This window comes from Mytilus californianus, unplaced genomic scaffold, assembly GCF_021869535.1.
Source record: "Mytilus californianus isolate M0D057914Y unplaced genomic scaffold, xbMytCali1.0.p SCAF_6, whole genome shotgun sequence".
Classification (NCBI taxonomy): domain Eukaryota; kingdom Metazoa; phylum Mollusca; class Bivalvia; order Mytilida; family Mytilidae; genus Mytilus; species Mytilus californianus.
The window spans coordinates 110,694,607-110,710,062 of record NW_026262712.1 but is presented as its reverse complement, the minus strand read 5'-3'; the positions used below and the strand labels follow the sequence as shown (position 1 = coordinate 110,710,062).

The following is a 15,456-nucleotide window of genomic DNA, read 5'->3' as shown; positions in this document are numbered from 1 at the left end:
GTTGTACTGTATTCATGTCATGTAACGGTGTCATTTTAGTGTTATATTTAACATTGCCATAAAAGTGCGAGGTTTGGCTAGCCACAAAACCAGGTTCAACCCACCATTTTTTTCTTAAAATGTCCTGTACCAAGTCAGGAAAATGGCCACTATTATATTATAGTTCGTTTCTGTGTGTGTTACATTTTAATGTTGTGTTTCTGTTGTGTCGTTGTTCTTCTCTTATATTTGATGTGTTTCCTTCAGTTTTAGTTTGTAAGCCGGATTTATTTTTTTTCTCAATCGATTTATGAATTTCGAACAGCGGTATACTACTGTTGCCTTTATTTACAGACGTTCTGTCTATAAATAGATTAACTGGTCTTTATTTATGAATATCCGCATCAATAATGGAAGAGAGGTACCGATACACTTAAACAGCATATCCCTACTTCCAATATCTGAATTCATCTAAGACATTTCAAAGTATTCCAGTGCAATTTGAAATAATATATATATAAGCAATAAATAATTTTATTGACAGTTTGAGCAAATCAATATCAAAAACATTTATATCATCTAAAAGTTGCTGTTAAATATGGCTTTGTCATTGTAGAGAATGGTGTTCCTATAGTCCCTGAATACAGATCATCTTGGTAAAAGAGCGACTCCTGGCGGCCATATTGGGGAGAAGGTTGAGCTATATCCATAAACGTACTGTTGTAACCGTTCACAGATAAATGACCATTTACTGAAAAAGATTTAAGAATCGAGGACTTAACAAATTAGTAAAATATATAATTGCTAAGATGTGAACTTCTAAAAAAAATAAATTTCAAACAATGACAGAAAGATCCCAACAACTGATGGTTTATGTGTCGCTGTATTTGTTGATCTTGAGTCCTTTTATTTGTTGTGAACAATTGGGAAAATTTTAAGATTAAAATTATAAAAATTTTGATCAACAACCCTTGTTTCATGCTCATCATTATCGGGGGACACTTTCACAGATCAAAATAACGATATATGGTATTATTTTTTAGTTCTGCGTATTATGTTTTTCTTTGTTCGTCATGCATTTTACATATACTGTTTCACGTTTTGTTTTCGTGTTTATTGTTTTAGTTTACAATAAATGTTAGTTTAAGGTTTTTTTCGGTCTATGTATTTCAGAATGTGGATTTAATATTTTTTTTTCATTACTGTATGTATTTGGTAAAAGTGAGGTGTTTTTCAGTAAATTTAACGATGTATATCAAGAAAAATTGTCTTTCGTATCACTGCCGAAATAGTATAAGTCTGAAAAGTACTTTTGGCATGACTGTACCTTGATTATAATCATGATGACTTCTATAGTATGGTCGATGTGATTCTAATGTGGCTCTGTTCAGAACGTCCTGGTAAGCGGCACCCCTTAGAAACGAGCCTTTGTTAAGAGTTTCATACGGAGTTGTTAGTTTGTTATAACTATACGGTGTATAATGATCGTGATAAGTATGTGGCCGACTGTCTGTTGTCCAGTACGCACTTGGGGGCTGGGGCATGCTAGCACTAAATGGAATATGACTAAATGACTGGGAATGTGAGTCCGTGTACGGCTGCATTCTAGTCGCTGTAAGACCACTGCCGGATCCTATTATGTCATTGTAAGAGTTCAGTCCATATTGAGATAAATAAGTAGGTCTGTCAAATGAAGCACTATTAAAAGGTGTATAATGTTTAAGTGGTGACAATGACAAGGACGGATTGGTTACATTTCCTCGACAAGACTCCTCGGCGAATGATAAAGCACATTGATCACGAATACTCGACGGAACTGGTCTAGAGAACGCTGTTCCAGCCATTGGCATGTAATTGTTATTATTTGGCAAGATGTGTCGGTTCTCATCCTGGCCTCTAATGTCAGCTTCATCTGAAATATGAAAACAGTCAATAATTGCATGTAAATATCAAAAGGTTAGGACTAGATGATAATGTAAAAAAAAATGAAATAAAAGGTACAAGAGGAAAAAAGAATTCTCATTAAGTACTCTGCTTTCCACAGCTTATAACTAAGGTTCCAACTCACTCAGGCAAAGCTGAACTTTGGCTACTTATGCCTATTTTATGTCTCATTTTTATGTCTCTTTTGGTTATATAGCTCCTCGTGTACATCCTTGGCTTTCAAATGTTTAAGTTTAAGCGTACCTGATTATGATCAATCCAGAAAAGCGCTTTAGACATACGAAAGAAGTAGTATTTTCATTTATAAAACAGAATATTGCCATGGAGGTCTCCAGTAAAAAAAACGGACTGTCATGACTTGTTCGACGTTATAGGAAATGGAGTTAAAACAAACTAACTTACCAAATATGTTCACAGATAAAGATATTATTATGCATATTTAGTGTGATAAATGTGATATATTTCTAAGAAAATATGTACCTGTGCTTTCATATTGCTCATCGCTGTGTTTACGCTTTCTATTCTTTGGTGAATGTTGCAGTTTAGATGAAGGTGTTCTGTGCTTCGCTTGCGTCTTTATTTCCTCTGAAAAATTTAAATACATAAAAGTTATTGTTGAGTATGTTAAAAATAATAAAGTTCGGCGTATATACTATTCATGGCGTGCTTTATGTAAAGCGTTTGGGTAAAGACAATACGAAAATAAAAAGATTGAAAAGTTATGGGATACATGTATTTGAAAGAATACAGAAAAAAACAACTACAGCAATAAAAAAAACCTCCCCAAATAATCTCTTAATAAGATATATGAAGATTTCCAAAATAATTACATAAAACATAATTAATGCATTAAAAATATCTGCATTTCTAAATACGTTCCGTGGAGCAAGCTATTTCTTTTAATCATTTGGGGGAAAAAAGTGTTTCCTACGTATAAAATTGAGAATGGAAATATAGTACGTATAAAAACGGCTATTTATCTTTGAAGACTTTTGAATGCTGTTGTTTTATTGGAATCTGTAAGTTACCATGCAACTACAGATAATATAACACATACCTGCATTCTTCATAATTCGTTTCAAATTTTTCTGCAGAACTTGATCTTTGGTTTGTTGTTGTTGAGTTTCCATGACAAGGAAGACATACTCGTCAAACATCAAACGAATTAAATGGAAAGATCCTGTAAACAAATTCTCATTAGTGTTGTAATTCAAATTCAAATGAAATTATTTGATGAGTGGAACATATCAGCTGAATAAGTGAACACAGTTTTCAATACAATCATTTGCATAAAGCTAGACATTTAATTAATAATCTAAACCTAGATGACAAGGGCGGAGTGAGCTCGCTCCACCTCAAACCCCAAAACTATAACTTTTTGGCAAATAATGAAATCACTCTGTTGACATACAACTAATAATTCATCTCTAGATGTCTTTTTTGTTTGTTTTCCTGTCATTATCTGTCTCTATGACGTATACTCACAACTACATTTATTCATGGCGATGTATGAGATACACTTACCGAAACTTGTAGCACTATGCAATGTCATATCTCTCATAAATAAAGAACTGAACACAGTCCACTGTAACAGAAACCTTGCTGCTTTGTCACGAAAAGTCAATTTACTGGATTTACCTGCCTGAAAAATATTAAAACATTATTGTTTTAATCGGACCTTGTAAGTTTGTCAATGAACCGTGAAAATATAAACCAAATCTTTACAAAAATTATAGAAAATAAAATATTTCGTTATCTTAAATATTCTTTGTAGATAATAAATATGAACACTGTTCAACGACAAATTCTCTTTTTTTCATTCCACATAAAGTAGCCTCAATTTTGACCTCTTTTTCTTGTTAATGATATCTCCAAATGTGGCTGATCACAGGATTGTTAGTTGACATGATCAAACACACGAGTGGCAAAAATGCAGCGCTGAGACTGGCAAACCTGCAGAAGCTTCTAATTTCTCAATGGTAATAGAATATTAAATAGAACTTTTCAGCCATTTAATTGAAATATGTATGACGTGTTTGAAGGATTGAAATCATTAATTTTTAACTGTAACTCATATGTATAAATGGTTGTATCCAGTAACGTGCATTGAAAGACACATGTATTCCGTATCTATGATATACATTTATTGATAATCACATCCACCAACTCTTACCTGTAAAACACATGTATCAATAATTGTATCCAGCCATTCAGTGTAACCTTCAATAGGGGCCTGTTTTGTTAGAAGATTCTGGAACTCATCAAAAACTGCAAGAAGACAAATTCTATTTTAAATGTGTTTGTTTAAACCAAAGAGACAGTCTAACCAGTAGGTAGAAGAAAAGATAATACCATGATCAAAGAGAAAAAAAGGATAAGACAGACAACACTCTTCAAAACACTACACACATCCAACATGTGGATCGGGATCTGAGTACCCGTTCGAGATCAACCCCGGATTTTGGTGAGGTATGTGTTGCTCAGTCTCAAGTTTTCCATGCAGTATTTTACAGACTGCTGTTTGCTTATTGGTTTTTGTGGGTTTATAGCCATGGATTGAACAATTTCTCTTCGACGAATGAATTTGCATTGTCCCTCTTGTATATTCCGCCTCTTTTTTACGCAGAAACATAAAGAATGAGCAACATGAAGTCAACAAAAGGCCAGTTCAACTCAGGGGATTCGAAACAATTAGGAGCTCTTGCTTCACTGGTGTTATCCATCGTGTTACTCATGTTGAAATCAGGTAAGTCATATAAAGATAAGGTGATGTGTGATGATTGCCAATGAGAAAACTTTCCACCAATGATCAAAGAAAAGGGATGTTAACCATAAATAAAGTAAATAATAAATAAATAAATATCTACAGTAATAATTTCACTGGTTGTTAAATAAGAAGATACAGAAACAGACATTGTATTATTAATGGGCTTGTTTTCATAATTATTCAATTGCACAATTTCCTTATTTCTCAGTACCTAAAATATTTGATTGCCAACATTAATATATCCTCATGTCATGGCTGCTATTTTCATGGTATCGTAAAAACAAGATTATGTACATATTTGTGGTAACTTTATTGTGTTTAATAGCTATCAAATAACTTTAAAATACTTGTAAAGTGAAGAAGACATTTACTAATATTGTTATTACGTTTGATAAAAAATCATCATAGATACATTTTGTAGTATGTTTGATGCCAGTAAAAATATTATCTTTTATATTTGATTTTTACTTCGTATTTGATTTGGCCTTCCAACTATTTGATTTGAGATCATCTTATGAGTCTATATAGACAAAATGCGCCTTTCGAGTACCAAATTATAGGCCTGGTACTTGTGAGTTTCTATAAAGGTAGATCATGAAACTGATTAAATTCAAACAATCTTATTGCGACTTACAGTCTTGTATGGATTCCCTGAATGTTTCTGTAGAATGTGGTTCTATAAATCCAGCTTGACAACATATCTCTAAAAAATTAATTTCCGCTATATCTTCTATCATCTGATTAGCTAAATCGTGATTCATCAAAACGCTCCTTGTTGTCTATGAAGAGAAAAATAATGAAGAGTTATTTCATAATAATCATCAACATACCTATAAACTTTTAAACATTGTCTATCTCATCAGAACATTGAATATAGCGTCACTGATTTGGACTTCGACCTGTTATGATTCGAGCGCCACTGTCTTATGTAGACAAAAAAAAACGAGCGTCTGGCGTACCAAATTATAATTCTGGCGTCTTTGGTGAGCTATCATGTGCGTAAATATGTATCATCATTTTCAAATACTTCTAAACATAGTTTATATTATTCAGTGTCTCGAAAGGACGCTCTCCCACAATTATGTTCATATTACGTTATTCTTTATATATTCTGTCTAACTTCAAGTCAATTGCTCTTTCGGTACCAAAATCTGATTTTAATTATTCATCAATATCTAAATAAGGAGGAGAGTGGCTCTTTTTATCATTAAAAATAGCAAACAAATAGGATGCCGCTCTATTCACTCTCCTTCGGGATGCTTGAAATTTAAAACTATCTTGGTAGTAATGTGACTTTGTCATGATATACATACTTGAGCTAACTGTATAAACGATATTTGTCTTTTGATGCTTTGTATAAATCCTTTTGTAACTGAAAAAAACAGTAAGAGTCATTGTATATAATTATAGTCTACATGGAAGTAGATTAACTGATCCTAACAATATACAGTTCAACGTTTGTAAAACTGGCTAATCCCCACCAGATGTTGTCCCCCTGTACCAAGTCTGGCTATCTGGACCATGTATTATTTGTTGTTTGATTGTCTTTGTTTGGACGTTTTTTTCTTTCTTTAAAGCTGGTGTACTGTCCATGTTTTTGTTATTCCTGTTATCCGTTTTATGTATATTTATGTTTAAAGCAAATATCACGGATTGGATTTGTTTTATTGGACTTAAAAAATGATCCGAACAATTCCAAGTACTTTACATCTTTCAAGTATACCATCTTTCATTTTACCATTCTTCCTCTCGAACACTGTTGTACCTACATCTTTCCACTATTATGCCTTATAAACTGTCGTGCATATTCCCTCATATGATGAAGTTGAACATTCATCTCATTTCCTATTACAGTCAAATTTGATATCTAACAACACATATGAATTTGTACGAGTTCTGATATTGATTTTTAGTATTTCAACATGTAACTTTTATCATCGAGACGATTGTTTCCACCTAAATAGTCTACAATCATACCTTCTATCTTTTTATTGAGCAAATGTTCTGGTGAGTCCTCTAAAGCATTTTCTATCCAGTATGGCAATTTCTTAACAAACATTTTCAATTCTGCAGCTAAACTGAAATATGGTTAAATCATAAAAGTTATTTTTTATATAGTAAAATTAGTAGAATTTAAGCCAAAACAATTTGAAGACTGCAAACACAGTTCCTGTTGTCCTTGTCATGACTTTTGATAAAGCACTTAACATGTGTGGGAAATAATTACTCAACATATTTCGTTTACTAGCAATTAAAAGGATAGACAAACATGAACAACACTATATAAAAAACAGTAAAATAACAAATATAGGGAATTCCAAGGAAAATTCAAAACAGATAGTCCATTATCAAATGGCAAAATCAAAAGCTCAAACACATCAAACGAATGGAAAACAACTGTCATATTCCTGACTCGGTACAGGCATTTCCTTATGTAGAAAATGGTGGATTAAACCTGGTTTTATAGCAAGCTAAACCTCTCGTTTGTATGATAGTTGCATAGAATTCCAGTATATTGACCACAATGTGTGAGTAAAACAAACAGACATAATAGGTAAAAATGTCAAAAATTGGGGAATTTGGTAAAAAGTTGTTAAACCGGTAGGTAATTCCCTCAAAGTACGAGAGTAACAAGCAAAAATAAAAAAATAGTCTTACACTCAAACATTGGTTAAGTTATGCAAATGAAAGGCTGTTGCCTTGTTTGTTGTTATATCAAAATTGAGAAAGGAAATGAGGAATGTGTGTCAAAGAGACAACAACCCGACCATAGAGCAGAAAACAGCCCAAGGCCACCAGTGGGCCTTCAACACAGCCAGAAAATCCTGGACCCCGGAGGCGGGCTTCCGCTGTCCCCTAAACAAAAATGTGTACTAGTTCGTGAAAATGGACGTCACACTAAACTCCAAAACATATAAATGAACTAAAATTAGAAAACATACAAGACTATCAAAGGCCAGAGGCTCCTGGTTTGGGACAGGCACAAAAATGCGGCGGGGTTAAACATGTTTTGTGAGATCTCAACCCTCCCCCTATTCTGTAATCTCTCGATTAATTTTGTTTTGATTAAGTAAGGCTTCACGTGTCGAACCAAATTTATGAAGTGATATTTTCATTTTCTAGCAATAGATCGATACCACTGCTGTTTGACTGCTCCTCCCCGAAATTATCATCAGCTTAGTAGTCAGTGCTTCGGTATTAACATGATTTATAGCACGACTTTCATAAATTAACCGTTGATGAATTTAGAAATTAGTATGAAACTAAGGTTTCAACTCATTATGGCAAAGTCGTCATTAGTTGGCTTTTGCTTTTCGTTTTGTGTCTTTGGTCATATAACTCCTCCAAAGTTTCAAGTTTTAATACATCCTTGGATTTCAAATGGTTTTAGGTTTAAGCGTTCTTGATGAAGCGTAATCCAGAAAAGCGCTTCGGACAAACCAAATATTTGAATTGTTATTTTTCATTTATAGGTAGTGTATTTAAACTACTACAACCTTACCTTTCAGGTAAATCTTGGATGGTTGTAGGAATAAGAACGTCTATCATAACCTGTTAAAATAAAGGAGAAGGTCCGGTAAGGGCAAATTTTGGCCTAAAATTTGAAGTACATCTGATGAAAGATTTTTGACATTTTTTAAATACTTAAGTGTCTACTTCAGTTAGTTTTTTGTAAAAGATTTGAACTGATTTGGTCATTAAAGACGCTCAAATTCAAGCTTAAATATGAAAAATCTATCAAATATGCCATAAAACGTCAATTTTTCAGATGTTTTTTGTCTAAAATGAAAGTGGCCGCATTTGTGTTCAGTCTCAACCTTTATATATGTTGTGTAATATCATAATATTATCAAGTACAACATATATTTAAATATTTAGACTGAACACAAGTGCGGCCACTTCAATTGTAGACAAAAAAACGTCTAGAAATTAGCACAAATGTTAAAATAGTAAAGATTTCAGTAATTTTGCATGAATTAATGATGCTAGTACCAGATGTATGTGCATTGCATTGTCATAAACTGCCAATATTTATGTAGCTAATTTAAAAGTATTCTACTTCCCAATAAATAGCTAAAAGTTTACATTTTAACAAATTTGTAAAAATGCTAAATTTTGGGACCAAAAGGGGGTCTTACCGGGCCTACTCTTTTAAAAGATTTTGTTTTAAAAATACAGTTACACTTCAAACAAAAGATTCATTGAATGAGTATCAAACGTCAAATATTATTTTGAATATATTCAAGTCAAATGGTGTAATATGAAGTACAGTATGTTGACCTGAATAAGTGACAAGAGTAGTTTACCAATATTCGTTACAATAATTTCAAATACAGCTGCAAAAATATGATTACTGTCGCTTAATTTCTTAAATTAGTATGTTCAAGAGGTCATTATCTTAACTGTCCTCGAACAGTTGATAATGTGTTTACAATCAACATGAAGTTTGCTTCATATTCAAATTTTCTTCCGATTTATCTATGAAAAAGCGACAATGCCCAGGACGTATCGAAAAAAATCACGATGTTTTGCAGAACAATGAAAATAAAAGATTTAATTTGACTAAATATCGTCTAAAAATCGTATCAGACAGATGGATTCTAACTCTCTATCTCCTGAGAAAAGATATAAGTTCACGCTTCACAGTTAAATTTGAAACTCTAATTGTCTAGAAAGAAGACATATCATACCACCTTGAATGGAATGGTAGAATCTACATATATTTAAGAAGTCTTACTCAAATGTAACCCGATTTTCTGCAAGACGAAAGACAACTTGCATTGATTTCCGTAGCAGTTATATACTTTTAATTCGCTTCACAAGTTGTGTGTGCATCATTATGACGTTTATGTGAATAATAAGATCATTGACGAATCGATACGAAAAAGTAATATTAAAAGGGTTCAAGTTCAGTCGCCTTCGTCAACTCTTACCTTGTACAGTATTGAATCGCATAACCCAATTATATCTGCGATCATACTAGCTTTTAAAATATCCAATAGATGCTCGGGCATTCCTTGCCAAAAATGTAATAAGAAGTTTTGCACCTGTAAATTAAAAAGTAAATCAAAAAGAATAGAGCATAATAAAATTCTGTTTTTGCCCAAGAAAAATATAATGTTTGAGAACTATTTAAAATTTCCTCATAATGTTTGGAAGTGCATAAGATCAAGAATAAAAAATGAATTTCACAAGATTTGTTATGTTACGACATCAAGTGCACAATTTCGCCAAACTATGCGCCTTTAAAATAGATTCAAAGAAAACAGCTCAATTTATGAAGTTTTCCATCCATATTTCCTTTGTGGAAACATCATGCTCAGCCAAGTAAAAGCACAATAATTTTAGGGAAGAAATTTGCGTAATGTTGAGTAAATATGGTTTTTGAGCGCTCCTGATGAGCGAAAACACTCGATTGTAAGCTAATTATATTTGATGAGTTTATTTTTACGTCTTTCTACTTCCCTTTTTGTTTTTGTAGCTCCACGTATATTTGATATAGTTTGTAATACATTGATTCATCCCAGTTATTTCTGCTAAAATGTTGCTCTAGTTATGTATAAGTGAAATGATGAGCACAAAAATAACCAACAGTACTTAAAAAACGTTTTGTATATATCTGTAGATATTTCTGTTTAAGTAAGTGTGAATTTATAAAACGTTAAGCAAGGTGAATTAAAACAATAAACCAATCAGATTTTGATTTCAGCGAATTTCAACTGAAAAATTATACGAACCTCATCAAAGTTTGCACTGATTACTGTGTCCAGAATTCTTTGACAATGTGTTCTATACATCAGGATAAAAGTGTACAGCTTCAAAAATAAGGGGGACAAAATTTCATAAAATGCATTGGCGTTTAAATTGTGCAACAACACATCTGTGTTCATGCTACACTAAATACTCTATTGTTTTTGCTTCAGCGTTCCTAGTAAAAGTAAATCCAGAAAAGTGCTTTTATGCTATACTAAATACTATGTTATTCTTTCAGCGTTCATAGTAAAAGTAAATCCAGAAAAATGCTTCGGACGCACGAAATGTACGGAGTGTTATTTTCGGTCTTTGTATTGATATATACATAGGTACCGATGTGTGCCATGTTATGGATTATGCTACAGAATTGCAATACAGAACTCGGTATGTTTGATTTACAAATAGTTTCACATTTCAACGTAAACTCTAACTGTGTATGATCTATATATTTTCTTTTCCAGATTGTTTTTTGTCATTCGATTTATTACAAATATATTCGTTCAACATAAAAGTACCATTGAATATTATTTGACGATAAAAATGTTTTTCATACATTCTAATAAATTGAAAATAACATTTGATTCGTGTTTATATTTTTTAACTGAATTTGATTTTGTGCTTTTTTTAGTTATGTTTTTTTTCTGTTATAACACACGTTCAAGCCGGTTGATAGGTCAGAAAAAAAACCTTTGTTTTTCGTTTAATGTTAAACTCAAAGTGTGACGTGAGTGAGAATTGTCTCTTCTTGATTGTTTCTTTTATTGTCTTAATTGCATGTCTTCTGGTGCAAGTAATTTTTGTTGGTGATTGATAAACACATGTTGCTCCATTTTACTAGGATATGTTTTTTCGAATGCAATCATAACCTCTTGTTTTGTTGCTGTTTCAATTTTGTGTCATATGACAAAGCGGTCATTCAAAATTCCATGCATGTTTTGACAAAAAGAAAGCAAGTTTAGAATTTGCTGTGTCGGTTTTCAGGGAGATGCTGAAATACAGTTCATATTCATATTTATTTTTGTTTATTTTCGTTGTTTGACTTTTTATTTCAATATTCAATTTTAAAAATGTCGTGTTATTATGTTAATCTTTTTAATCATTTTATTGTCGTTTTTGTCTGTTTTTTTTTCTTTTTCTACTTTCATTTTTGCTTTATTGTGACATTAAACTACCTTGTCCCGATCGACACCGTCTTCTACGATAAGATTGCTAGCATCAGGAAACTCTGGTAATAAAGTTCCAGTTTTTGAACTTAAAGAGTACTTCCTGTTTGACCCCTGTTACCGAATAAAACAAGTTAAAATATCAATTATATTTCAAATATAAGTATCAAATGTCATTGTATCTTTAGTATATATTTTAATCAATTTCGTATAAACTAAAAGGAAAGACATACATCAAAGATAAAAGATATATACTTTATTCGTGTGATTATAAAGGTAATGTAGCGGTTTAATGTGTCAGTATAAAGTAAACTTCATATAAATGTGTTATGATATATTGTAACTATATTTGCTTTAATTGTTGACATCAGGATTAAAAATGTTATCAATCTAGCGATATCGAACAGAAAATGATAACATTCTTCAGTCTCCCATACACAAATCATTTTCTTCGTTATCCAAGTACACCTTTCACATCTTAATGTGAATATTTATCAGCATCTTCGTAATTATGGCCAATATTCTTTAGAGTAGCACAGCTATGTAGAGAAAGGTGTCGTATCTCACGTGTGATTTGTTTGGTCATTTAATCTTACAATTTATCATCACAAGCGGACACGTTACAGAATTGTTCAAACATGGAGATAACTCTCTCACTCAGGGATGCTTCATATCTTTGAATCCTGTCTTTGTTGTCAAGTTGAGAACACTTACTTCACGAGATAATTAGAAGGACTTGAAATTCCACAAGATGTTTTAGGTTTGATATGAAGACGAGTATATTTATATATTACATTCCAAAATCTGATGCTTGCTGTGTAGTTATGTGGTCTTTTTGCAAGTACTTGAACATTTCCATCATCGATAAAGACTATAAAAATTACTTTACACACTTTCGTCTTCATTTTTTATGCCACAACAATTTTTCGTTTACATGAATTTTAAGTAAAATGTGGATTAACATGGAATTTGCTAATTTCATTTCTTATCTATAGAGTTTGGTTGATTTCAGATTACATATTTTTCTTTTCGTATTCATTTTTATCTAATTCGTGATAAAAGCAAAACGTCCAAATTAATCAACCAATCAGATTTATGAACACTTCAAAATTACAAATTGTGCATTTTGCGTGCTGAAATGTAAATATTCTAGAATGTTTAAATGACCTGATTAATATAATTGTTCATGCATTAAATATAAATCTAATGCCACTGTCAGGAATAAACTTAAGTCTAGGTGAAATTAAGAGATCTTTACTAGTGAAAATTTACTTGAATATTTGAAACAAACATACGATCTCTGTATACGATAACTCTAGATTATTATTATTTGAAATTCACCAAATATAAACCACCACACAAATAAGACTTTTACCTCTGTTTTTATCTTCACACCAGAAAATCTGCGAAAGAAATAAGAAATTGTATAAATATCTAACACTGTTGTTAAAAAATGTCAAACAACACGTTATAAATTGCATGCATCCGACGCACAAAAGCTCACAAAGTCGAATATTTTTAAGCAAATGGTGTAATAGGTCATCTTATTTTGAATGTATTATTTCTTTAAAAAAGTATTGACTAAGATGTATCTACCGTAACATATAACACATTCATATTTACTGAGCTTACAAATACCACAACAAGTTTCTAAGCTTACAAACTGCAACATAACTCATCCACAGTGACTGAGTTTACTAAAAAAAAAAAAAGAAAGAAAAAAACACACCCACACTTAATAGTCATATACGCTATTTTGTACATTCTCATGAACAAATCAAGATCAGTTGGAATTTCTCAAAACAATAAATGATTCAAAACTAAAAACAACAGACAGGTACACTATGTGTTTACGTCAATGACTATGTTTCACTCTTTTGACATTACACGACGTGAGGTGTAAGCTTATCAAGAGACGATTCCATATGCCCCTTGTTCTCTCTTTCACATCATACCACAACAAAGGGTAAGATATCATGCTAACCGTGTCCTTTAAATCGCCAACATGTGGTGCAAGGACATAAAGAGAATTCTTAACTGTCAAATTATTTTTTCTCTGTCTTTTCATATGATATGAAACCGGCATATCATGAAAAATTCATCCTGTTTACCTATTGTCACTTTTTTGACATACTCGCGCGGCGTGACATGTCATGATAGCATATATAAGTCATTTATTCTTTAAACACATTTGCTATCGCTTTACTGGTATCAGTGGTACTTTTAACCTAGCAAGAAATAGATTAGCTTGTCGACGCATCAATTTGCGATCATCTGGTATCACAAAACAACTGATGCTGGAATAGTACGAGAACCTTGCGATGCATCCGGTCTTGCTACTTTTTGATTTCATGCAATCCGGCAATTTTATGTTTTCTACCTTGATTTGTATCTCCTTAGTGGGTTTATGAGAAAAAAGTTAAATCAAAAAAATACTGAACTCCGAGGAAAATTCAAAACGGAGAGTCCCTAATCCAAATCAGGGGTATCCCGGAGAATATTCCGTAGAACACACAAATCAAATGCTACAGTGTTCCGTGCAGCAAAGGAGGACCTTGGTAACCCGGGCGACGTCCTAGCCGGTTTGTTCTTTGTATAATTTGAATTGGACATCATTAAACTACTATTGCCTAAGCGGTAAATCTGTTGATCCGTATGTTCTTACTGTTCGTTATTATTATTATTATTCCCTCGTCGTTAGGATTAGTTGATTATGCCATGCATTTTATATATTTGGTTTCATTATATAGTAGGTATTTTACTGATATGACTGGGGCTAGATAGACTAGATGCCACCTGCACAATATGTTGACGAAGATAAACCCACTTAAAAGCAATTTAAACCAATTTCTACTTATTCAAATTCAGATTAAACAGACAAGTTGTCAGAACTGTCGATAAGAGTACACGACTTCTTATTGATTTTTGACTAATTAGTAAATTTATTTTTCTTGTTTATGGTGTGTTTAGTGCAATCTGTCAACTAAAGACAGGCGATAACCGACCATAGTAAGAATATAAGCACTCGGTTATTATTGACTTGTGTTGAAAGCTTTTAACCTAGACTCTCGTGTGTCCAGATATGAGAAATAATTTCGATAATATGAAGTTTTAGAGTGTTCTTTAAACACAGCCAGGTGTGAATTTGTAGGGAACATTTAGGTTACAAGAAAATGCGTGGTATTGAGTTGATTATATTTATCTGTTATGTGTTTTGGTGTGTACATTTAACATTTTTCTCGCCTGATAGAGAGATTCTAACATAGTTTTATAAGATTATAATATGTTATTATAATTCACCTGTAATTATCACCTTTAACATAATCACATACCACAAACAAAATACTAAAACCATACAAGTTTTTTTAAGTTTAAAAAGATAGAATGTATATCTAAAGTATTTGTTAAAACAACTCTAAACCAAAATCATTTTATCCATTTTATGTATTTGCTAATTCTTAGATTCATACTTATCTGACTTATATAACTATTTGTCTCTAATACTTACCTTGTCAAACCTTTCCCTGCATAAACAGAGTGGTAATATATTGATGTCTCCTTAATACCTATGCCATAGTAGTGATACCTGGAATGATATATCGACAGTCTAGTATCATACCAATGCAATAGTATTGATACTTGGAATAATCTATGAAGTGAACTATAATACCAATACCATAGTAACGATACCTTGAATCATATATGGACAGTAGTTTAACATATTTTATTGTTCAAAATGACAAATGGATCAGACACAAGTTTTACAACTTAGTAACGTCTTCTCCAAAGAACACAAAATAAACACATTAATTAATGAACACATCAAATATTTCATACTAACAAATAATT

At 32.1% G+C, this 15,456-nt stretch overlaps 1 protein-coding gene across 1 annotated transcript in view; it reads right to left on the bottom strand.

Moving 5' to 3' along the window:
- Positions 1-495: 495 nt before the first annotated feature.
- LOC127704632 (DNA-binding protein RFX6-like) overlaps positions 496-15,456 on the bottom strand; it is a 31,895-nt gene continuing 16,934 nt past the window's right edge. The window contains exons 5-19 of the mRNA XM_052208761.1: positions 15,116-15,193; positions 12,983-13,010; positions 11,617-11,721; positions 10,429-10,506; positions 9,625-9,738; positions 8,193-8,242; positions 6,668-6,768; positions 6,004-6,062; positions 5,325-5,469; positions 4,097-4,191; positions 3,448-3,565; positions 2,981-3,103; positions 2,404-2,508; positions 1,307-1,891; positions 496-730 (exon numbers count right to left, since the gene is read on the bottom strand). Of these exons, the coding sequence (XP_052064721.1) occupies positions 555-730; positions 1,307-1,891; positions 2,404-2,508; positions 2,981-3,103; positions 3,448-3,565; positions 4,097-4,191; positions 5,325-5,469; positions 6,004-6,062; positions 6,668-6,768; positions 8,193-8,242; positions 9,625-9,738; positions 10,429-10,506; positions 11,617-11,721; positions 12,983-13,010; positions 15,116-15,193 (1,960 nt within the window). The 3' untranslated portion in view covers positions 496-554. The remainder of the gene's footprint in view (positions 731-1,306; positions 1,892-2,403; positions 2,509-2,980; positions 3,104-3,447; positions 3,566-4,096; positions 4,192-5,324; positions 5,470-6,003; positions 6,063-6,667; positions 6,769-8,192; positions 8,243-9,624; positions 9,739-10,428; positions 10,507-11,616; positions 11,722-12,982; positions 13,011-15,115; positions 15,194-15,456) is intronic.